Here is a 26421-nt window from a genome sequence, read left to right as displayed (position 1 = left end):
AATAACTATGGTAATTTTCATATAATCTTTTCTATTAAAGATAATGTTTTAGTCTACATGTATTTTAATTATTGTTACTATATTACTTCTTAAACCATGTAAATGGAATCCAGGCCACTGGTTACAGAGATAACTAATTAAAAGGCTTTAAAATACAAGTTTCAAGGATTAATTTCCAAAGGAACTAAATCACATAGAGTTTTGCTATTCACAACACCACTACTCTTCCACAAAATATTTTTGCAATAAAATTTAAATTATGTTTGAATTTATTTATAAATGTTACACAAGCTGATTTTTCAAAAAGATGATTAAAACTACTAACAACTTAGGGAGAAAACACAAAGCAGTAGATTTAACATTTGAGGAACTAATTTCAACTCAGCTCTACCATCACCAGCTGTGTGGCACTGGGGTAAACTACTTGACCTCTCTGAGCCTCTTTCCTCAACTATAATAGTATCAGGAAGAAGATGACTAAATCCTTGATAAGGATCAAAAGAAAACAAGGCTCATAGTAAGAGCACCACTTTATATTATCTGACTACTCATTTTCATTAAATTATATGATGACTTGAGTTAAAATCCTTGAGATGCTATTCATTTACATTTAACCATAGAGCACAACGTACAAATAAAGCCAGCGGGAGCCAAGGAAGTCTGTCCAGGTGATTTAAACCATACTTTTCGTCCTAGCCAGGTCACAGAAATGTTGTCAGACAATTAATAGGTCCTTGTCTACTGCCTCATTATAGTTTCAGGTAAGACTTTTACATGTTTCTCTCAAGCTCAAGGACTTTGAAACATAAAAGGAGCTCTTAATTCAGTGAATTCATGGTGGGCTTTAACACCTGTGGGCTCCCTGAAACTGTACATAAAATCATGTGGTACAAGAATACGGGCAATTTTTCTGGGTAGAGAATCAAAACTGAACATCAGAAGGGAAGGTGTCAGAGAACCCATAAAGTTTAATCTGAATCAGTACTGTACATAAACATACTTAAGTGACCATTATCATACATCTGAATGATTTATAAATCTCTAATCTATTCCAACTTCCTGTTCTATGTGATCTCAATTATGCTTCAAATTTATATAAATAACTATAAAATTTTAAAGTTACTTTTCTTATTCAAACATTCTTGATGCAACATTTAACTTAACTACCTAAATAAACTACACAATTTGGAAAATGTACACATGAAAGTGTTATCCTTTTTTGACACCTTTTTCTTTTTAGTAAAATTGTAGTAAGTCACATATAATTAAGCTGCCCTGTCAAAACCTAAATTAGTATTTAATAGCTAAATACTTATAAAATAAATAAAGCCACTATAAATCAATGTATCCTACCTGTATCATTTTTTATCTTACCTTGGCAATTATTTCAGAAATATTTTTCAGGGACTGCTTGATTGGATATTTAGCCATGTCCCATTGAAACCTTGTTATATAAGTAACCAAGTCAACTGAAATAAGGGAAGAAATTAATTACTGAGGAGAAACAATAGAATTTTTTATAGTTTGCTACACAGTAATAGGTTTTAGTGCTGAAATTGGCATTAAGAAAATCAGTAAAGATGTCATCGTTTGTGAGGAGTCCTGGTTAAGTAAATGTGGAACTGTATTAAGTAACATGGATTAATCAAAATTTTTACCTTGTAATCTGACTGGATCTCTTCTCCTTACTCAAAATTTAATATATATTAAAATGTTCCTTTCTAATCTGATGACTTAATAAATGGAATATGTACATACCCATGATATGCCTCATATGTAGAAGAAAGAGACACAAAAAGATTACGAATCTACTTCAGGAGATTCCCTGGTGGCACAGTGGTTAAGAATCCGCCTGCCAGTGCAGGGGACACGAGTTCGAGCCCTGGTCCAGGAAGATCCCACATGCCACGGAGCCTGCGCTCTAGAGCCCACATGCCACAACTACTGAGCCCGCGTGCCTAGAGCCCGTGCTCTGCAACCAGAGAATCCACAGCAATGAGAAGCCCGTGCACCGCAATGAAGAGTAGCCCCCGCCTGCCGCAACTAGAGAAAGCCCGCGCACAGCAACAAAGACCCAACACAGCCAAAAATAAACAGAATAAAATAACTAAAAAAATAATATATTAAAAAAAAACCCTACTTCAAACTGTCTCAATAAGTAGAATTTGACAAAAGTATGTTCTTTCTTTGCAACTTACCCAAACAAACTGAAAATGAACTTGTCTGTTAAAACCTTGTGATGACTGTTTCTAGTAGTCTATATTTCAGTAATCTTCAAAACATGGACCTTTTCACTTTCAAATGACAAGAATAAGAAATGCAGGGCTTCCCTGGTGGCGCAGTGGTTGAGAGTCTGCCTGCCGATGCAGGGGACGCGGGTTCGTGCCCCGGTCCGGGAAGATCCCACGTGCCGCGGAGCGGCTGGGCCCGTGAGCCATGGCCGCTGAGCCTGCGCGTCCGGAGCCTGTGCTCCGCAACGGGAGAGGCCGCAGCGGTGAGAGGCCCGTGTACCGCAAAAAAAAAAAAAAAAAAAACTACAGTGACTGTTGAGAGTTTAGCCAAATCTCCATACTGCTGCCTCAGCATCCATCTCTGTGTGGCCAAGTGGCCTACAGGGGCCTCGAAGTTATACTAGATGACAGTCTGCAATCACAAGTAGATGTAAGCTCCTGACACGATTTTCCTGACATGACCCTATGATAAGTGCTCTCCGCTGCTGCCCAGGGCCTCCCCTGCTAGTGTACCCTTTAGATAAGACCCCCCTCGCAGTTAACCGAAACCCTCCTTTTTGGTTTGAATCGACCAACCTGGACTTGGCTTGGGAACCCCAAAGCACTCTACCCACGGACCCTAATAAAGGCATGTGCCCCAGGTCCCTCCGCTCTCCCTCTACCGGCACCGCCTTGACCTCCCTGCCTTGCCCCCCTCCTCCAGGACCTGTGAGTAATAAACTTCTCTATTTCTCTTTCCCTTGTGGTCTTTTGCTGAACCGTGGCTCACCAACCCATGACACCCCCGGGCTTTACTTAACAAACGTTAATTTAACCAAGTCACATCAGTGACCTTTATTTATCACAGTAGGCAATGTAGGACAGAAAGAAAGGAAAGGGTTGTTTCTTATTATAATGACATATCACTAAAGATCAGCCTAATTAAAAATGAAGCAAGTGCTAAAATGATATTTCAGGAGAAAACAACAAATGCAAGTACAAATGACAATAGTGTGGTTGAAACCATCTTTAAAAGCCATTATTACATAGAGCAAACTCTACATAAATACTAGTTTCTAGCTATGGAGAGGTCGGTCGGTGGTAGACTATTCTATGGATACTAAAGAAATGTCACATTCAAATCTGAAGGGAGGAGGCATTACTCTGCAAGAAAATTAATAATTTTTATTGTAAGGCTTTAGCAGTTGGACGCTATTAAATACAAAAAGCTAGAGAAAACAAGTATTCAACTGGAACAATGCTGAGAGAGACCTAACTTGGAAACACAGTTGTTAATGGGAGTTGACAAATAGATTCTGGAAAGAACTAAGGTAAATCTTTAAAATATTGCTTTTGGAAGGATCCGTATCATAAACTATATTATATATTATGTAGGATTGTCTTATGAGAGGCTGTGTTTCAGAGGAAAGAATGTAACTGGCAATATCACCAAATTCAGTAGTAATCATTCTATTTTATGGCTTTCTATTGCACTTAATATCCTTACCTATAAACCTTTTTTAAGTCATTCACTTTATAGAAATTAATTGCAAATCATGAAACATTAGCTTACCTCCATTGGCCAACAGATTCTCCTGAACTTTATCTTTACTATCCTCCAATACGTCAGCCATATACTGAGCCACTTTCTTAACCACCCTTGGGAGGAAAAAAAAAAAAATCAACAATCACTTTCAGGAAAACAACCTAAATTCCATGCTATACAATGAACACATTTCATAAAGACACGAATTTGACTCTATTTGTTCCAATTACACTATCTGTATAATACAGAACAAAAGGGTCCTAACTTCTAAAATAATGTTTTAAGGACAAAAAGCACCAAGATCTTATTATATACGTTACTCAGCTGAGTAACTGTAGTTTTAAGGAGACTACATGCAATATGTTTACCAAGTCTGGAAAGAAAGTAGTGGAAAGCTAGCGAGAATAAGCTGAAAAACTGGGCAACAGATCTCACTGCACTGCAAAAACAAAGCGGGAAGCAGGAGCTTTCATTCACCAGTTATGTGCTTCCCCTTAGGACAAAAGGGATCCCAAAGGCAATAGAATACAAGCAATGGTAACAATGAAGAATGCGGTCCTACACTATTTATTCATTAACCATTTATTGAGCAACTACTATTTGAGAGAAACAATGCTAAAGGGGAAACCATGGTGTCAAAACTACTGAGGCACCTGCATATCACCTTGTCGATCCCTTCACTTTATAAATAAAGACATCCCCAGGTATAAAGAGAATAAGTGACTTAGCCCCAAAACTCACAAAACCAGTTCCCAGCAGAGCTGTGACTAAAAACGTGGTGTCTTGACTCTGGAGTCTGGTGTTCTTTCCCCCATTCCTTGTCTGCCTCTGGGCCGTGGGTGGGATACAAAAGTATACCAGACAAAAATCTAGCTTCCCATTGCTTAAAATCAAAATGCAGAGATACCAAAAAAGACGGATGATTAAATACAAAGCCATCTGTGGTGAGCGCCAGCTGAGATGACCAGGCTACAGACAGAAATGCATAAAGGAAAAAGACTTCACTTCCAGCTACTGTAATCAAAAAAGCATAACGGATCAGGAGCAGGGCAATGAAGGACAGGAATGGTTTGTGAAAGGCTGATTAGGTGGGAAGAATGTATATTCCTGCCACAGGGCATCATATGAGTCAAGATCCAGAGAGATAAGAAAAGCAACGAATGATGAGGGGTCCAGACTGCCGGGAGTGTCGTGCTCAGGAGAAAGGAGGGTGTGCTAGGACGGCCGGCTGGGGCCAGACTGCAGGTAGATTGCCTCTGATGTCAGCCTTTAGGGAGAGGTGTAATAGTCAAAACAGGACTTTGGACAATTTCTCCAATGACTTTGTGCTCAACAGCCGGGAGTGTAAACTGGAAGACAAATTAAGAATCTCCTGCAACATGAACCAATAAGGGACAGAAAAAAGCAACAGAGGCCAAAATGTGAATGACAATCCTATGCGGAATGACCTCAAACCTAAGAAAGTGGAACAAATTCAGAAAAAAATGATGTAAGCCGTAAGTCTGCAACATGTTTAACTTGGGATTTGTCCATACACTTGGCTGTGTCTCCAAAATTCACCCATTCCTTCAAAGAAGACAAACCATTACTCCTATATAAGTTGACGAGCATCTTGTAAACAGAACCATATGCTATGAACATTCAAAAATGTGCAGTTCACAACACTGTCAATCAACTATACTTCAATTTTTTAAAAAAATGTGCATGTTTACCACAGACATGGTTCAGAGTGTAGAACTGCCTGGTGTCAAATTTACCAACTTAACATCACATAACTCAGACCTTGATAATCTCCCTGTGCATCTCTACAGGAGTATCCATGACACATGGTCACCTTAAAAAAAAAACTGCTCTAATGATTAGATTACTGAAAAAGTATAAACTATAATTTACTCCACCACAATGTTCAGAGTTTAAAAACTGGAACACTCAGTCATTAAGCTAGCATCTGTCAATTCTACCTAGGTCTAACAACCATATGATTTTCAAATTCCTCATATCTTTCAGGAAGACGGATAAAGCCAAGATTGAGTAACAGTGCAGAAAAGAATAGCTGACAAACTGCATAGGCAACTTGCAATGCTTCTGACCAAATGAACTGCATTTGCCCTAAATACTTACTTCCCTAAAAAATGTGCACAAACCTTAAAGTATACTCAGGACATCCCACTGATGATTTAAGGAAAGATCTAGAGAGCTACTGAGGTGATTAATAAGGATCCGAGTAAGTGTTAATAATTATATTCTCAGGAACCTCCCTTCTCACTGTCCTCTTCGTTGTCATGACCTAACATTGCAATGAGGCTGGTGGTACTGCAGAAAGGACAATCACCTCAGCGGGGGCAACCACGAAAAGTTTACTTAATTAAAAACCTATAATCAAGAAACCAAGAGACAAAAAACTGACTGTAAGAACTGAGACTATCATCAAAAATTATTTTCACATTTGCTCTACTGAATGCCTGGAATTATTAACCCTAAAAGCAGTTTGTTACTTTTGCTTTCATCCTCTCTTTTCCATTTTTATTGCCTAGTGTCTGCCCTTAGCTGACGTTTTCAATATCTCTTGCATAATCTACTGTAAAAGTGGCCCCCAAGTGGCCTTTTGCCTCAGGAGTACATCTTTAGGTCTATTTATTTACTTACCACATGTTGTTATGTCAAAAGATCTCTCTGCAACACCTCAGCCTCTACTACCAGAGTACTGCATTATGGTGGTTCTATCAATTCAGAAAAGCATAACAGCATAAACAAGAAAAACCTTCTACACAGATTTTGAGAATAAGTTCCCCTCTATTCAGGTCTGTTCCCTTAAAGCTTTAATCAGATGTACATTTCTAAGATTCTCCAAAATTCTGGTTTTTTACAAATTATACCTATTTACCTAAGCCCTAAGTATTTAGAAAGCTCTGTATGTCAAGAGTCAAAGGGATTGTAGACTGAGTCTGTCAATTAATCAAAATTCAGAAAGTTATTAAGGATCCCATACCCATCATCTTCAGCTAAAATACACAGTAACTGAATTTCAAGTGACTAAACCTGTAGCCTAGAAAAATCTTTTAATGTAACTGAATTTTGAAGACAAAAGCATCACCAAATAAATCTTCAAATAAATGGCATAACAGCCCATGTTCATGAATCAAAGACTTAATATGTCAGGATGGCAATACTGCCCAAATTATCTACAGATTCTACACAATCCCCATCAAAATTCCAGCTGACTTTTAGCAGATATTTGACATGGTGTTCCTAAAATTCAAATGGAAATGAAAGGAACCAAACAGCCAAAATAATCTTGAAAAAGACAAAGTTAAATTGGAGAGCTCACATTTCCTAATTTCAAAACTTACTACAAAGCTGCAGTAAAGAGGGCAATGTGGTACTGGCATAAGGACAGGAATATGGAATACAAATGAGAGTCCAGAAGTAAACCCTTACGTTTACGTTCCATGGATTTTTGCAAGGGTGTCAGGACAGTTCAATGGAGAGAGAATAGTCTTTTCAACAAATGGACAGCTGGATATCCACATGCAAAAGAATGAAGATGGACTTCTCCCTCACACCATATACAAAATTCACTCAAAATGGATCAAAGACCTAAATGTAAAAACTAAAACTATAAAACTCTTAAAGAAAATACAGACATAAAACTGTGTGACCTTGGATTAGGCAATGTCTTCTTCCATACAACCTCAAAAACACAAGCAACAACAAAAAAGAGATAAATTGGACATTAAAATTAAATGTTTTGTGCTTCAAAGGACACTATCTAGAAAGTGAAGACGACCAACAGAATGGGAGAAAATATTTGCAAGTCATATCTGATAAGACAGTTGTATCTAGAATATATAAAGAACTCTTACAAGTCAATAATCAAATGACCAATAAGCCAATTAAAAAACAGGCAAAGGATCCAAACAGACATTTCTCCAAAGAAGAAACACAAATGGCTAACAAACACATGAAAAGACGCTTAACACATTATTAGCTACCAGGGAAATGCAAATCAAAAACACAATGAAATTCTCTTTAATATCCACTAGGATGGCTATAATCAAAAAGATGGAGCTTCCCTGGTGGCGCAGTGGTTGAGAGTCCGCCTGCCGAGGCAGGGGACGCGGGTTCGTGCCCCGGTCCGGGAGGATCCCACATGCCGCAGAGCAGCTGGGCCCGTGAGCCACGGCCGCTGAGCCTGCGCGTCCGGAGCCTGTGCTCCACAACGGGAGAGGCCACAACAGTGAGAGGCCCGCGTACCGCAAACAAAAACAAAAACAAAAACAAAACAAAACAAAAAACCCCAAAAAGATGGATAGTAACAAGTACTGTCAACAATGTGGAGAAATTAGAACCTTCGTACACTGCTGGTGAGACTGTAAAATGGTACAACCGGAAAACAGTCTGGCAGTTCTTCAAAATGTTAAAAGTACAGTTACATTGACCTAGCAATTCCACTCCTAGGTACATACCCAAGAGAAATGAAAATACATGAGCTCACAAATACTTGTACACAAATATTCATAGGTAGCATTATTCATATGAGCCAAAAAATGGAAACAACCTTAATATCCATCAACTGATGGATTAACAAAATGCAGTATATCCACACAATGTAATATTATTTGGTAATAAAAAGAAATTAAATGTTGATACATGCTACAACACGGATGAACCTTGAAAACATTATACTAAGGAAAAGAAGCCAGTCACAAGAGACCACATATTGTATGATTCCTTTTATATGAAATGTCCACAAAAAGCAAATGTATAGTGTCAGAGAGTAGGTTAGTGGGCAGTGGGGGTGAGGGAGTAACTACTAATGGAAACAGGATGTTTATGATAGTGGCAGGGTACTATGTACTACATGTACTATATACATTTCTGCTAGGCAGAAGTACTAAAATTGATTATAGTGATGGCTGCACAACTCTGTGAATATATGAAAAATCACTGAATTGTACACTTGAAGTAGGCGAACTGCCTAGCATGTAAATTATATCTCAAAAAAAATATTAAAAGGAGTCACCGTTTTCACACATCAAACAGGTGTATTTTATTGTACGTTAATTGTATCTTCATAAAGTTGATTTACAAAGAAAAAAAAAGTCATTGTTTTCTAAAACCATTCCAATAAGCAGAATACACATGTGATAATAAACCCAATGCCCAGGTAGCCTAATAGCGACTCTCATTTTGCTCTAGCCTATGCATATAAATACATTACCCTTCTACAAATGCATCCAGTTTAGCCAGTTCATCCGACAAACCAACCAAGACGTCCAGTGTGCCAACCTAGAAGGGAAAAACAACATTTCATTACTGAGATTTCATCCTGTTTTTTTTTTAAACAAGGTAATACAACATCTTGATTTGAAGGGCCTGCAAATCTTAAGTTCTCCATATTTTATTTCATAATATGCAAGTGTGGTTAAAAAATGTTTGCTAGACACTGCAAAGCTATTTATATGTACAAGATAATCCTCTAATTCATGGGCACAACCATCACTTAGATGTGAAGATTCCACAATAGCAGGCCTGTGCCTCTGCTGGTCCTGCCCAGTGGCAGTGGATCATTTGAAGTCATGGTTTACCAAGAGCAGCTCTTGAACAGGGGTCCAGAGCTGTGCATCAGAGTGTCTGTAACTGAAATTGTGGGGTTTTTTTAAAGGAAACTTTATGATTATTATTATTTTTGGCCATGCCACATGGCACACAGGATTTTAGTTCCCTGACCAGGGACTGAACCCGTGCCCCTGCAGTGAAAGCACGCAGTCCTAACCACTGGACCACCAGGGAATTCCCTGTAATTGAATTTGTACTCAAAACTGTGTACGTGTAAATGAGCATGTTTTGGAAGAAATGTAAATAGTCTATATCAGTGTATCAAAGGAATCCGTAAGTCCCAAAATACTAAGAACCAGTGGCTTTAAGTATTTCTTAAACGAGTGTTGTATGTAACTGCCTCATTTGGTTAACCAGAAAAATATAATTAAGTATCATGATCTTTTCCATTCTTTACAAAAGTTCAGTCAACCAATTACTGGCAGCCTGCTTCACTTGGAGGCTGCTAGATTACTGATGTTTAATAAATGTTAAGTAGATAAACTAGATGAAATAACTAGGATAGATTTGCCAAGTATAATTAAAGAGGTGCAATGGTAAAACATTTACAACATCAGTGAGTATTACATGAATTTAATAACAGAAAAATGGATTCACTGTGATATTTAAGAATACATAGTCCCAAGATTTTTCACTTCTAAAAATCATATTTAAGTAATACATCGAGTATTTTCATAAGATTTCTCATTAAAATTTAAATTATAATTTAGAAAAGCACAAAAGTTTAGGAAAAATGTTATTTTGTTTTGGTAGTTTCCTTCAAGAGATCTCAATTTCCTTATTATCTAAAATTTAAAGATGAGAAAGAACAAGATAAGTTTTAAATTATGCCAATCCCTAGAGATGAGAGAGTTTTCTTTTGAAGGAACCTGGATATCTCATTTCTACCAAAAGGTAAGCAGAGACAACTGTCCTCTCCTTCATGATGAACCATTTTGCACAGCACAGTTTTACCTTTAAGTCAGGAATGTTGAACTTTGAAGTAACTGCAAGATTGTTGTTCTTCGTAGTTGCCGCATGCAATTTCTCCCATGTTTGCTGACATGTTTTCTCCCCAGGAGCTGATATAAGCCAGAACTCAGTCATGTTGGTTACCAGATATTTCTTCCAAAATCAAGAGAGACTCTGAAATGTAAAACAAACCAAACCAGAAGTACATTTAATATCACTTGTTTCTAAATTATTTCAGAGTGATAAGCATAGCCTGTTGCAAAACTATCAATAATTCAACACTGGCATACAATCCTAAGCAAAGTCAAATCTACTTACGTAGATGTAAATCCATATAAATGGTAAATGGTGATTTATTTATGATACTAGGAAAAAGAGATGATAAAGACCTAATACATGAAGTACATAATTTTTTTAAATTACAAAACATCCTAAAATGGGAATTAGTCAAGAAGTGAGACTACCCAAAATATCAGCCACCAATAGTTTCATTCCACAAAAGAAGGTGGGAGAGTCACAAATTTATACATTTATCTTAAATTTTTTAAACATAAAGCCAAAATAGGAAGTAAAAAAACACGCATAACTCTTACCTTTGAAAAAGAATTGAATCAATGCATTTGAACAGTAGCCACCAAATAAATTTGCCACACCTGGCTTAGCAAATCCTACAAGGTCAGCCAAATTGGTGGTTAATTTTCATCCATATTCAAGCTAAGGGAATCTCCTCAATCCCTAGTGTATACTTAGTGGCCATCAAACGCTTACAAATTTGCAAATAAAAAAAAACTTGCCAATCAACCCTGTAAAACAGTCTCCTATTTAAAATATGACTTGGGGCGGGGAGGGATGCATAACACAACACTATTGGATCTGAATTAAGAGGCTGTGGATCTCCCTTTCCAGAGTTCCATTAAGACACAACCAACCCTCTTCCACAATCTTTCTCCCTCTCCCCTTTTCCCTCTCTCCCTGACACACACACACACGCGCGCACGCATAAACACGCATGCCCACACATACACGCACGCGTACGTGCAGAGAAAAAGAAAGTCCAAAACCAAATCTACTCAGAATCTAAGTAGGTAAAGCACACAAACACAGAAGAACTCATAATATAAGAGTGTCACTATTTCTACTTTAATATGCTTTCATTAGAACCACCATAAACTTTCTACTACCACTGCTTGTTTAACCTTTCCTGAAATTTGGAGTCTTAGGTAGAAGATAACGATCTTACAAAGTTGTCCTGATAATCAATCAAATAATGAATGTGAAAGAACTTTGCAAATTTAAATTTCCTTTAAAATGTAAAGTATTATAGTTAATCGCAATGGACTTTCATAATTTCAAAAGGCAACTGAAATTAAAGTAATCCTAACGGGCCTCCCTGGTGGCGCAGTGGTTAAGAATCCGCCTGCCAATGCAGGACACACGGGTGCGAGCCCTGGTCCGGGAAGATCTCACATGCCATGGAGCAACTAAGCCTGTGGGCCACAACTACTGAGCCTGCACTCTAGAGCCCGCAAGCCACAGCTACTGAGCCCACGTGCCACAACTACTGAAGCCCGTGCTCCTAGAGCCCATGCTCCGCAACAAGAGAAGCCACTGCAATGAGAAGCCCGCACACCACAACGAAGAATAGCCCCCGCTCGTCACGACTAGAGAAAAGCCCGCGCGTAGCACTGAAGACCCGACGCAGCCAAAAATAAATAAATAAATAAATAATCTCTAAAAAAATGTTTAAAAATAAATAAAGTAATCCTACCAGGTCATTACACAATTGTAGGTGACCTTGAACATATGTGCCATTCAATATTCTTATTTCTTTCTAACTTCCATTTCAAGAGCATCTACCACATACTAGGTACTGCTCTAAATGTTTTGTATGTTATTATTTCAATTAATCTTCCTCACACCTCTACGAGATACATATCATCCTCCCCACTTATAGATTTTTGTGTGTGTGTGGTACACGGGCCTCTCACTGTTGTGGCCTCTCCCGTTGCGGAGCACAGGCTCCGGACGCGTAGGCTCAGCGGCCATGGCTCACGGGCCCAGCCACTCCACTGCATGTGGGATCTTCCCGGACCGGGTCACAAACCCCTGTCCCCTGCATCAGCAGGCAGACTCTCAACCACTGCGCCACCAGGGAAGCCCGAGATTTTTTTAAAAATAAATTTATTTGTTTATTTATTTATTTTTGGCTGCATTGGGTCTTCCTTGCTGCACACGGGCTTTCTCTAGTTGCAGCGAGCGGGCTTCTCACTGCGGTGGCTTCTCTTGTTGCAGAGCATGAGCTCTAGGTGCGTGGGCTTCAGTAGCTGTGGCACACGGTCTCAGTAGCTGTGGTGCACGGGCTTAGTTGCTCCGCGGCATGTGGGACCTTCCCAGACCAGGGCTCGAACCCGTGTCCCCTGTATTGGCAGGCGGATTCTTAACCAGTGCATCACCAGGGAAGTCTCCACTTAACAGATTTAAAAACATACTCAGAAGGGTTAAACTGGTGAAAATACAGATGGTGGTATTAAATGAATCTGAAGAATTGTACTCTAAGATGATTTTTTCCAACATTCCTAAAAAGGCTGCGCTAAGAGCTGCACTCTCTCAAATGGCCAACAAACTAAACACAGGATTAATACTGATGGTAAGCCCAGACAAAGCACTCAGCCTGGCCAGAAAAACAGTATCTGATGACCTGCAGATCACCTCCTCTCCCTGCAAAATGGCAGGTGACAGAATCAATTGTTAAGGTCTTCCTTATGATACTGTTAATTATCTAAACTGCAGCTTCTTCAAAGACTGTAACCATATGAGCTATTACAGTAGATGTCACTATCATACCACTCAAGAGTTCTAGAAAATCTTTTCCAGCCAGCAGGTTTCCAAAGGATTTCAAGAAATATAGAAAGAGGACCATATTTCCTCATTTATAAATACCTGCCTGACTCTACTGAGCTTTCATCAGGATCAAATGAAATAATGTCATGGTAATTCTAAACAAAACTAGAGTCCCATCCTGCCTCTAAAGGCTGTTCCCAGTGTCCCAACTAGGAAATATCTTGTTTACTTACTATCTTGTAAATGCCATTATTATGCATTTATCACACTATTCTGCTTCATTTTTTTCATAACATCTTTTCCTCTCCACCTGACTGGGAAATCCTGAAGGGCCAGAATCATACCTTCTTTTCTGATGCTCTAAAAACCCAGCATATACAATTCCTGCCAACAGCAGGGACTTTATGAATAAATAAGAGACTTTATGAATAGGCCCTTGCTTGTTTTATGAATAAATGAAATATAACAATGACTCTGAACCAATCAAAAAGTCTGATTAGAGAAAAAAATAAGGGCCAAGAAAAATATTTAAATGTTTTTAAAGCTTTTAAAAAAAATTTAGTCTTTCAGAAAACAAATCCTAACCTTAGAGTAGTATATAAATTAAAAATCAGTAAAGCTGCAGATTAGTAAGCCTTTGTGTTTCGTTATTTTACAGGTGAATATAGAAATATAAAAGAGAGGGATTGAGAAAGAACCTGTTGGTACTTTTGGCAAAGCCATGGCCTCAATTCTTCTATCCTCTAGTCAAAGCAAACTATATAAGAGGAATCTGATGGGAAAGACAAGTGACTTAAGTTATCTAAGGATAAATGTAAGAACTGCCTATGAGAAGAGCATCAATAAGTCTTCGGCAAAATCCCTGTTTTTTTGTCCATTGTTATCCTGTCACTTAAACAAGTCACATAAAAAAATTTCTCTTTGAAATTGAAGTACAATTTACGTTCAGTTCCAAAAAAACCCTATCTTTGCAGATGAACATATCTGGGGGGGTGGGGAGGTCAAAAAATGAAATCCCTGTTGCTAAACACATTTCCCTTTCTGAGCTACACAGACAGTCAAAACTGGTGTCCACTGGTTAACATCTCACCAAACGTCTGGACACCTCCACTTCCGCTGACTGCTTCAACTGACTTGTATTTTTTTTTGCGGTACGCGGGCCTCTCACCGTCGCGGCCTCTCCTGTTGCGGAGCACAGGCTCCGGACGCGCAGGCTCAGTGGCCATGGCTCACGGGCCCAGCCTCTCCGCGGCATGTGGGATCTTCCCGGACCGGGGCACGAACCCGCGTCCCCTGCATTGGCAGGCGGATTCCCAACCACTGCGCCACCAGGGAAGCCCAACTGACTTGTTTTTATGCCTAATTATTTCCCTTTGTTTCACCTTGTATATCGGAAGTCAGGCAAAAATATAGGCAAATCATATGTTAAGCAAAAGAGAAAATGATTTAAAAGGCATTCCTCAAGACTCAGATCAAGGTTTAAGTCCCTCTGTTATATGTGTGTATACAGTTGCTCTCTTTTTTTTTTTTGCGGTACGCGGGCCTCTCTCTGCTGTGGCCTCTCCCGTTGCGGAGCACAGGCTCCGGATGCGCAGGCTCAGCGGCCACGGCTCACGGGCCCAGCCGCTCTGCAGCATGTGGGATCTTCCTGGACCGGGGCATGAACCCGTGTCCCCTGCATCGGCAGGCGGACTCTCAACCACTGCGCCACCAGGGAAGCCCTACAGTTGCTCTCTTGATGATCTTATTTATACTCAAGGCAATTCCAGTCTAGATCCTGAACACTATTCCAAATTGTATCTCCAGCCTAGGCTCCTCTGCTGTATCTAGAGCTGTACCCAACAAGTCTCCACAGCTGACTACAAGACATCTCCATCTGGATGTCTCCAAAAAAACCCAACACTTCTAGTCAAACTCCTAATGGCTTCCCCCAAACCTGGTCCTACTCCAGTGTTCCCTGAGTTAGCACAGTTATTACCCCTGCAACATTAGACAACTATCAGTAGAATTGTCAAATGTCATCAAGATAGCAGCCAATACTTATTGTGTACTTCCTATCTACCAGCACCAGTCAAAACACTTTACATGGATTAACTCATGTGGTATATCGCATGGATAGTAGTTACAAATGAAGAAACCAAGGCACAGAAAATGCCTCATACATTATATGAAATATATATTACAATATGTATCATGTCATATATCATATGAGTGCATATATTACATGCTAAGGATGAATGTATTATATGCTCTCACAGCACCTTTTAAGTATTTCCCTGAGCAACATTTTTTATTGATGTCTTTCTACCAAATAAACTGTGCATTAGAGTAGGTGGAAACCATGATAGCTTTTGCTCACAACCGTACTCTCAGTACCTGGTACAGAGGCTGGTACGTAGAACCTCAAAAAGTATTTGTTGAATATTCTTGAATGAATAAGTAACTGTGAAGATTAAGTAAGATAATAAAGTTAAAACACCTGGCTTATAATTGGTTCGCTCCCTTCACTTCCTCCATATTTTTTTAAACGTCAATTTCATTGAAATATAATTTATATACAATAAAATGCACCTATTACAAGAGTACAGTTTGATGAGTTTGTGACAAACATACACACCTGTATAACCACCACCAAAATCAAGATTAAGAACATTTCTGTCTTCCCAAAGCCTTCCCTCACACCAAGGCCCAGTCAACCCCTACCCTACTGCTGGCCCTGGGCAGATGCCAATCTGCTTTCTGTCACACTATAGATTCATTTGGCCCGATCTAGAATTTCATTGTAAATGGAAGTGCACACTACGTACTCTTTTGTATCTGGCTTCTTTTGCTCAGCATGTCTGTGATATTTGTCTATGGCCTGTGTATCAGTAGCAGTTCATTCTGTTTTATTGCTTAGTGTTCCATGACATGAATGTACAATGGTTTACTTATCCATTCACCTGTTGATAGACATTTGGATGGTTACTGGTTTGGGGCCATTAACAAAAAAGGTGCTATAAATATTCCTCTACAAAGCTTTTGTGAAAATACACATTCATTTCTCTTGGATAACCATCTAGAAGTGGAATTTCTGAGTTGAATGATTAGCATATATTTAACTTTGTAAGAAGCCACCGAACTGTTTTCCAAAGTAGATGTAATATTTTATATTCTCATTAGCAAGATACACAGTTCCAGTTGTTTCCCATGCCCACCAACACTTAGTGCTGTCAGCCTTTTTATTTTCAGCCATTCCAGGGGGTTGCAGGGGAATCTCACATTTCCACAATGACTACAAAGTTCAGGATCTTTTCATGTTCTTATCAACCATTTGTATATCTTCTTTTGTGAAGTTTCTATTCAAATCTTTCGTGAAATTTCTATTCAAATCTTGTGCCCAATTTTTTAAAAAGCTGCATTGATCTGAGTTGGAATTTTTTGTATGATCCTGATACAATTTGAGAGGGGTGTGTGTGTGTGTGTGTATTTCTTACGTATTTTCTCTTGTCTTGCCCTTTCTTAATGGTGTTTTTGAGTAGAAGTTTTCAATTCTAACGTCCAGTTTATTGACTTTTTCTTTTATAATATATGAGTTCTGACATAAGAAAAATCTGCCTACCCCAGAGTCACAAGGATTTATCCTGTTTGGAGTTCAGAGAGATTCTTGAATCTGTGTTTATAGTTTTCAACATTCATCCATTATTTTCTTCAAATTTCTTTCCTGCTTCTCTTTCCCCTTTTTTGAGACAAAAATGGCATATATATTAAACCACCTGATATTGTCCCACAGGTCACTGAGCTTCCATTCACTTTTTTAAATTGTTTTCCTCTCTGGGCTTCAGTTTGGATACTTTCTTGCTACATCTTCTAGCTGGCTGACTTTTTCTTTAAAGTAATCTATTTGTCTCATGAAGTTGAATTTTTCGCTTTAGATGTATTTTTCACCTTTATAAGTTCCATCTTTTAAAACTTCTCTTTCCTCATTACGTTCATGTTTTCTGTTAAATCACTGAGCATATTTACAATTCACAACATTAAACTGTTGATCACTGGATTTTGTTTTCTTCCTTTTAAGAATGTTGTGCTTTGTTCTGACGGCTACCTTACTTGAGCTTTAGTATGCTTCATTTCAAGGCTTGTTTTTATACTTTGTCAGGCTAAGTCTAAAGCTTTACTCTAGGGCTAATGTAGCCTTTTTACTAAGATCTGACGGTCTGGGGATTCCATGGGATGCCCCAGGGATTCAATAAGGTCTTCATACGCCTTCCAGCCCCATGAGCTCTGGCAACTATCTAAAGCTCTCTAGTGATTCTTTGCCGGGCCTCCTACAGAGACAGAGACTCCTTTACAGATGGTGGGTTTTCTGTCTAGCTCCCTCCTCCTGTCAGCCTATCCAACCCGCGAATTCTAGACAGATAAGCCTTCCCCAACTCCAAGTCTCCTCAACTCAGCAAGACCAACATGCTCTGCTTGGTCTCCTCTAAACCATGGTCCAGAGAGTGACTCCAGGCAGAAAGCCAGAGGGATTATAGAGTTCATGTGTTTCCTGTCTCTCGGTTCCTGTATTACCTCTGTTGTCCAATAACTGGAGGCAGTTTTTTCATGTATTTTATCCAATTTTCTAGCTGTTTATGGTGGGAAAGCAAGTATGGTACCAGTTATTCCACGGTGGCCAGAAGCTGAAGTCTCCTCTAGTTTTGCTGTATGTATTGTTCCTGAGTTTTTGGTTTTGCTAGGGATTCGACCACAACCTCCCAGCCCCTCAGCCCCATGCTTTAACATTTAATAGAAAACAGGATTAACAACAATGAACATGAGAAATATAACAAGTCTAGGCTGAAAGACTGTAATAATACTATGTGTGGGAAAAATGGAGCACTGCTTTGGCAGTAAAGTGGAGAAATGTTCATTTCCATTTAAAAAAAAAAAGGACAGATATAGCTTGAATAGATGTCCCACACATATGTGTCATTAATTTTGCAAATGTATAGCATGCTCTCATGACTGATAAAATATAAATTCATTTAAAAGCATTAATAAAGATATAATAACTTGCCATCATTAATATTTCCTCAATCTAAAATAATTATATATCACAGGATAACCCCAAAAAGTTCTGTAACTTTTTTAAAAAGGGACAATTTCTAGAAGGCAGTTTGTGAATGTTAATCAAAAGCCATAAAAACATTGACACAGCTTTAAGAAAGAAGACTATATATAGATATAAACATTGAATTGTTTAAAAAAAACTATTAAAGATTATCTCTTGGGAGTGGATTATGAATGTTCATTTTCATTCTTTCTGTGTATTCCTGTTTCCTAATTTTTTATTAATGAATTACTACATGTAAATGCCAGAAAAACCCCACACACTTCATTAAAAAAAAGGGGGGGCAATATCCTCACACTTGAAAACACTGAAAAGTTTAGAGACCGTTAAATGGCATGGCAACAAAGAACCCTGGATATAAATACAAAAGTTAAAGGCAAAGCTGGGTAGTAAAGCTGGTTAGTAGTAGCTGTGTCTGAAGCACGAGATCAAGGTTAGTAAACAGCCTTTTTATCTCACTGGGAATTTCAGTCAGGAAGAACCTAAATGCCAACTTCAGGAAGCGTAGTGTAACGGCCACAGCACTGCACTGAGAATATGAAGACTTGGAATCTAATCTCAATTCTGCATATCACTGTCTACATAAATTTCATTTGTAAAATGAGAGGACTGGATTACTATATCCAGGATCCTCTTTTGCTCCTATATTCCATGAATCTGTACTGGCTAAGACCCAGGACTCTTTTTTTTTTTTTTTTTTTCTATTTTCTTGTTAAGTCCCTCAAGTAAATCAGATGATCGGACAGGTTTCAGAACTACTAGAGTAAAACAGGAATTTCCATGATTATATAGTGAGTTACATAGTAAATGTGACAAGAAATGGCAAATATTCCTTAATAAGACGGCTAAATGTCATACCATCATTATCAAGAATCACGCAGTACTGTTAGTTCTATAATACAGGAATGATTTTTGTTCTATGGAGTTCAGAAACCTTAAATACATGAACCCACTTTTTGCATGCTTTCTATGGCAGCTTACAAACTTAAAAAGTGAAAAGCAATATGATACATGAAATCAAGTACACAAGAATAAGAAATCTGGGTAAACTACTGCTTTGCTCAAGAAATACACAATTTTGGGCTTCCCTGGTGGCGCAGTGGTTGAGGGTCCCCCTGCCGATGCAGGGGACGTGGGTTCGTGCCCCGGTCCGGGAAGATCCCACATGCCGCGGAGTGGCTGGACCCGTGCGCCATGGCCGCTGAGCCTGCGCGTCCAGAGCCTGTGCTCCGCAACGGGAGAGGCCACAACAGTGAGAGGCCCGCGTACAGCAAAAAAAGAAAGAAAAGAAAAAAGAAATACACAATTTTATTTCATTTATGAAGGACAGAACATAGAGGATTTTAATGCCCTTCGTACAAATAGGTGGTCTTGTGACCACAGTGTTAGAATCCGGATTCATTCCCAAAACATCTTGAAAAACTTTTCCAGCACTAAAAACATTGCTCTAGGTGATGGGAGGCTGAGTTACTCACAAAAACATATGCCCCTAGTCCTGCGTCTGCTCAGAAATAAAATTCAAATCTCCCATTCTTCACAGTCATCACTACTAATGTCCTTGGTCTGAGTTTTTCTGCTTTATCTTCACAATGTTCTGACCTCCCTTTATCCGTCTTTACCTCAGGCCTGCCTGTAGTCTCTTTCTTACTTGCCTCTGCTCAACAGTCCATTTTGCAGAAAGCAACCTCTCTCCTCCTATTTCAACCAACTCAAAATTCTCTTAACAAAAAGATTTCCCCAACCAAGTCCAACCATGCACCAAATCCATTCATATAATCCCAAACCATTTCTCCCTCAACCCGCATGTCCACTGAAATCCATGTAATAGACTGCATTAAAGCAGACATCTATTTTACGTTTTTTTCCGCCCAAATATCTGTTTGACTGTAATTGCTTCCAAGTTAGGGTCATATCATTCATCAAATGTTTTAGGTGCTTAAATTCCCAGAACTGTGGTAAGCTCCCAGAACTGTGGTAAGAAGCAAAACAAAATGTACTCCCTGTCTTGAAGGAGTTTATACTTGTATGTGGGGGTGTGTGTATGTGTGTGTAGGTCTCTACGAGTAGGTAGGTCTGTGTGTGCAGGGAAAGGTAAGAGGAAAACAATGCAGATGACAAGATAAAAAAAAAATCAAGGCAGAATACACTGGAGGCACAAGAGAAACACTAGTCAAAATTTTTAAACACTTCTATCTTGTCTGACTGCGATAAGTATTTTTTTGTTTTTAAAGTAGTAACAACTCTTTTTCAAAATGGAAGGAAGGAAAAGAGAGAAGAAAGGAAATCCTGGGTCCAAAGCTCTGAGACTGTTTATTTCATTACTGTATCACCCACTTATGAGAATTTAAACGCGGTGGATTATTTTCCTACCGCAAGGATTTGAATGTAAAATAAAAAGAGTAAAGTAGTAACTATCACAACAACACAAAAGGTGGGGATAATAAACCCAAACAGCTACTAGCATTTCTTTTGTAAATGAAGGTATGAGCCTGACCCAGGATAGGGGCAACCACAGAAAACAGTACAGCACCCCCTGTAAGTGCTCCAAAACTTAAATCCTTTTAATGCTTTCAAGGAACCAATATTTCAGTCTCTGAAATGCAACCACCTTTCACAGTAAATTAGATTTCTCAATAAAGGCTGAAGGTGATCTAAATGCAAAACAACTTCCTTTTTCAGTCCTTGAAAATACCAAGTTGTTTACTAAAATGACTAATTTCAACAAGCACAAGAAGGCATATCTCAGATATCAGTGAAATATCACATAGCCTTCCAATTGTGACACATCAACTTTTAACAGAATTGATCAGTGCAAAACATTTACCACAATCCATTCATCTTAAAAAGTTGCTACATCCTTCCCCTAGAAATTTTTAACACCATACAAATAAAGAGTAAGAATAACTGTTTCCTCTCTGAATGTTAAAATTCTAGCCTTCAAAACAGAAGCATCTTAACTGGGATTGTGGGAGGGACTTGCTCACAATAAAACTTGTTTTAAAAGTTTCCAACAACAATGGGGGATTTTACCTTCCAAGAGAGACTTTCGTGATTCATACAGAAGGAAATTTTTAAATTATCAGGACACACACCTTCTTTAAATAAATCTTAACTTTTGTGTTGTTTTGTTTTCAACTGAAACAGTACCTATGAATGCTCTATAATCCTTTTAAGAATTACCTGAATTTCATGCCATAAATATACTGAAATATGAAAGACAACTTAATCTCTAATGTATTTTATAAACAACTGCCATCTTTTTATTTTACAGGTGGCTAGAAATAAATGTGTAAGAACCAAGCCTTACTTAGGCATAGATGCTGATCATAAAAACTGAAACCTGCTAGAAAGGTAACAACTCATAACACAATGTTAAAAATCTCTTGCAGGGCTTCCCTGGTGGCGCAGTGGTTGGGAATCTGCCTGCCAATGCAGGGGACATGGGTTCGAGCCCTGGTCTGGGAAGATCCCACATGCCGCGGAGCAGCTGGCCCCGTGAGCCACAATTACTGAGCCTGCGCGTCTAGAGCCTGTGCTCTGCAGCAAGAGAGGCCGCGATAGTGAGAGGCCTGCGCACCGCGATGAGGAGTGGCCCCCACTTGCCACAACTAGAGAAAGCCCTCGTACAGAAACGAAGAGCCAACACAGCCATAAATAAATAAATAAATAAATAAATAAATAAATAAATAAAAATCTCTTGCAATTTCTGCTAAAGCAAGCTGAATCGATTGGCAAGGAGGGCACTGTACCCCCATTACTAAAGGAATCATCAGAACCTTCTGAGGGCCCAGAGACTTTCTCTCTGCCACAGGCAACTCAACACTGACCCAGGGAGCAAACAATTCCTTCCATGCCAGGCAACTCCCTGATGCTATACTCATGGTTCCCAAAACGTTACTTCCCTTCTCTTTCAGGCTGTTATTTTATAACAGTGACTGGACCACAGCACCATGTTTTCCACTAGAAGGTGCTGATATCTCTAAGACAATGTATTCTAGCCTGAAATTCAACAAGCCAAAGACCTAAAACAAGCTTGTCGCCCCCAATTCATCACTCAAGTAAGCTTGAGATCCTGTTTCCTGGTAATGACAACCACTTACTGAATATGTGCTATGCGATCAGCACTTCAATATGCTAAGCAATTTTGTAGTTGATTCCTTCAAAGAAGATGGTATCACCAATCCCACTTGCAGGTGAGAGAACAGTTAATGAAATTCCTTGCCCAAGGCCACAGAGCTAGTGACTACATACATTTTACTTGCTAGTCTATTAAAACACTGCTCTCAACCTCTATATCCCCAACATCTAGTAGAGGGCCTGTCACTAACAAGCACTCAGATATGTGTCCAATAAATAAAGGATGGCACCACATGGGTGTTTCACAACCAAATGATACCTCTCTCCACCAAGAGGAGTTTGGAAATGTCTGGGAGCATTTTAGGTTGTCCCAACGTGGGGGCCACTACCACCATTTAGCAGATGGGGACCAAACAAGGGACAGTCCTGTCCAAAATCCCAACAGCACCCACTGAGAAACACTAAACTATAGGCTGGTTCACAAAGAAAACCGTTCATGGTAAAGTCAACCCACATGTTAACCAGCTTAATTTATAAATAACTTCCTATTCATGGATAGTTTGCTTAAAATACCTTAAAAGATACATCAATCTCTTTCTATAAAACACCATTTTTGCATTTACCTGCATTTTATTTTCAAGTACAGAGCTAAGGCTCCATCTTCTATCCTGTGATGTAACCAAAGCACACCTCCTCCACTGCCCACGGGGCTCCTCTTGGAACTCAATAAATGTATAGCAGATTTGCTATACATTTGGAACAGGATTTTGCTTCATTATCAAGAATACAGTTTGAATTTTCTAGTTCCAAGGTTCACTCTTGTCAAAGGGAAATTTTAGACTGCCCTGCTTCACGGCCTGAGCTATCTTTCCAAGGCCACCATGCTAATGGTTTCTACTATGTCTTCAAAACATCAGTGAAGGGCTTCCCTGGTGGCGCAGTGGTTGAGAGTCCGCCTGCCGATGCAGGGGACGCGGGTTCGTGCCCCGGTCCGGGAGGATCCCGCATGCCGCGGAGCGGCTGGGCCCGTGAGCCATGGCCGCTGAGCCTGCGCGTCCGGAGCTTGTGCTCCGCAACGGGAGAGGCCACAACAGTGAGAGGCCGGCGTACCGCAAAAAAAAAAAAAAAATCAGTGAAATGTGAACCGAACATGAATTCGTTTATAACTAAAATGGTATAAAAGTCCACATCCAAAGGGTGAAAAAGGTTTACTCCAGCACATAGATCAGAATATGTACAAGAATAAAATTTAACTAGGAGGTATTTGGTCAAAACTGCAGCAACGCCTAAGCAGGCTCAAGTGCAAAAGGAAGACTGACCGCTTGGGGGCTGGACCACAAGAAGATCCTTTGGCAAAGGTTTATTTTGGCATACCAGCTTTGCTCTTTAGCCAATGCAACTATTTCGCAAGCTGTGGAAATAATTACGGAATCAAATTTTTGAAGCCCAAACGTTTCTTTTTCGGTAGAGAAAACTAATGTAAATAAGGCTCTTAAGACTAATATGCCAAAAAATAAAAATGATCATTTCCTGCCCAGTTCTAAAAGCAGTATTACACTAACCACCTAGCTCTCAGCATTTACTTTAGTCAGATCCCGAGTACTGTTTCTTTAGATTTTATCTAGTCCCTGCAAGATACACCAAAAGAGTCTGAGACACAAACCCGAGGCTCCGTCTGCAGCACAATTTGAGACTTGCTTGTTGCCAAAGAACCGTGATTGACAAGCTGAGCACCTTTTGCCCACCTTGTTGCTCATTATCTCCTCCAGCTGAACTGTAAACTGAACCGCTTCACCCAAGCTAACAGAAAAAGTTTTTAAAGCACTGACCACCGCTGCCAAATCCCTTTGAAGCTGTCCTACTCAAAAAAGTTCACCAAAAGTGCTGAATCAAAGAGTACAGTGCACTACGAAAAACTCACCCTTCTCTCTAGATGTGATTGTGGTTAAGTACTGTGCAGGTAATCGGCAATCAGAAGACGATGGAAGTTATGCTAGACTTAAACACATCACTTGATGTCCATTTCTAGGTCCAAGGGTCTAGATAGGTCCCTAACTATACAATGAATGGCATTTTCATCTACTTTCTCTCAAAGACCTGTGAGAACAAAATAAACATGAAAGGTAATTCCTGTGACTATTGTTCAGTAAAAGATGTTCCGGAGTAGATGACAGCACCAGAGGATAAGTTTGGAAGGCCAAAGCAGATCTTTGCAAAGGAGTCTCCCCATCATCCCCCAAAGGATCCAGTCTCCCCCGTGTACTTCAGGACTGCTTTGGGGGTAGCTATAACTACCCTCAGTGAAAGGTGCAAACAGAATCTAACCAAACTTTCCCTCCCCTTACTCCTCTGTTTCTCAGGTGATTCAATTTGCCCGTGTGATTCTCCCCTCAAGCTCCTTTTCAGGGGGTTCTTGCCTACCCTTCCCCCATTCTAATAAAAAATGGTTTGAGTTCTCTGGATTCTCGTTCTTTCCCCTGCCCACAAGGACCCTGCATCCTCTCTGAGGGGCTCCTAGACCCTTTAAACTGCCACCCCCATACTCGCAAGCGCGTACACCCAGTGGAGGCTCTCGCGGTCGCTGTGACCTCACACACACCACCCCGGATCCTCATCTGGGCCACTCAGTCACCTTTCACCCCCCTCAATCAAGGGGACGAGCATTCGCTGTGACCCTCACCCCAATCCAAGGAGAAATGTCCCAGACCGGAATTTTTATTTCTGCCTCTGCCACTGAGTACCCCCTGGGGCCCTTTCTCCTTTTCCCTCCTTCCTCTTCCCTAGAGACAGAACCTAGGCCCAAGGCGGCGACGAACCCGCGCCGAGAAACCAGACACAGCCGCCCAACCAGCTCCAACGCCTCAGCCTCGGCCCCCGCGCCCGCCCCCATCCCTCCCCGGCGGCGACCGCAGCGCAAGCTTCGGCCTGGCCGGGGCTCCCCATCCGGTGTAGCCATCGCTCACTGACCCAGGGAAGTGTCAAACGAGGAAGTGGCGGCAGTAACAGGTACAGAGGTGTACAGGCTGGCAGACGTTAATGGCTCAGCGATCCATCCCTAACCGACCTAAGCTCCGGCCTCACGACTTCCTCGACCCCAGAGCCCACGAAGCTAGTCACGTGCCAGCCGGAGCAGTCAGCTGACCGCGGCGCTCGCCGCTCCGCCTACGCGCGCGCCACTGCGCAGCCGCCGCAGCCGAGCCCTCGGAAGAGAGGCGGGGCGGGGCTGGGCGGGCCTGGGAGGCTCCCGGGGGAACCAAGGAGACCCGGGAGTCGCGGCTGGCGGCCGCTGTTCCGCGATTGGGTAGGGTTTCTGCTTCTCTCTGTGTCCGGCCCGAGTCTCGTGCGCCACTTGTGAATTTCACCGCCACCATCCCTAAGGTTATCCCACTTCTTCAGGTTTCTGCAGTTTGGAATTTGTTTCCAGCCCCTACACGGGCTTCTCCACTCGGGGTTTTCTTCGGACAGCCCGGTTTTCTGAGTAATAGTTCACTTCGGCCGCTGATTCACCTTTTCCTTCCAGTCCACTTCAGGTTAATTCCGTAAATGTTCATGGAGCATTTACTGTGCGATAGTCACTGTGCGAATTTTCTTAGGATTATCTGCTGGCGTGAATCACTCCTTGCAGGAGAGAGACTGTTATCTAGTTCAGGGGTATGTGAGGCGTGTGATAAACATTATAAATAGTTGGCACCACATTAGATAGTGGGAAACCAAGGAGGGTTACACGGCAAAGGCATGGACAGGAGAAATCATGTCCTTTGCGGGGAAAAAAGGTAGCAAGCCGCTCTGTTGAGCCCTGCATATTTCATTGGCTGGGGAAGGTAGGTGGTATTATTCTAATTTAGAACATAGTTTTAGAAATGGTAAAGAACTTTGTGATTTTCTAATTCAGTACTTTTATATTTACAAATGGGGGAGGTGAAGAGCCAGAGGTCACAGAGCTGTTTAGCACAAGAGAATAGACGTATCTGGTTTTAAATCCTGGCTCCACTGCTGACCAGCTGTGTGACCTCAGGCCTGGAAACTTCAGCTTCTTCACCTGTAAAATGGTGGTAATAATACATCCCTTACAGGGGTGTTGTGAA

At 40.4% G+C, this 26421-nt stretch overlaps 1 protein-coding gene across 2 annotated transcripts in view; it reads right to left on the bottom strand.

Moving 5' to 3' along the window:
• ATP6V1C1 (ATPase H+ transporting V1 subunit C1) overlaps window positions 1-25468 on the bottom strand; it is a 37841-nt gene extending 12373 nt beyond the window's left edge. Inside the window, exons 1-6 of one of the 2 annotated variants that reach the window (XM_081258192.1) lie at window positions 25304-25468; window positions 24258-24433; window positions 10330-10500; window positions 8978-9045; window positions 3784-3869; window positions 1375-1469 (exon numbers count right to left, since the gene is read on the bottom strand). In XM_081258192.1, the coding sequence (XP_081114318.1) occupies window positions 1375-1469; window positions 3784-3869; window positions 8978-9045; window positions 10330-10461 (381 nt within the window). In that variant the 5' untranslated portion in view covers window positions 10462-10500; window positions 24258-24433; window positions 25304-25468. The remainder of the gene's footprint in view (window positions 1-1374; window positions 1470-3783; window positions 3870-8977; window positions 9046-10329; window positions 10501-24257; window positions 24434-25303) is intronic. The other variant, XM_081258191.1, reaches the window with a different exon arrangement.
• Between the last annotated feature and the right edge of the window lie 953 nt (window positions 25469-26421).

This window comes from Mesoplodon bidens, assembly GCF_964165515.1.
Source record: "Mesoplodon bidens genome assembly, chromosome: 16".
Classification (NCBI taxonomy): Eukaryota; Metazoa; Chordata; class Mammalia; order Artiodactyla; family Ziphiidae; genus Mesoplodon; species Mesoplodon bidens.
The sequence above is the reverse complement of the archived record's forward strand: the minus strand, read 5'-3'. Positions and strand labels throughout refer to the sequence as shown.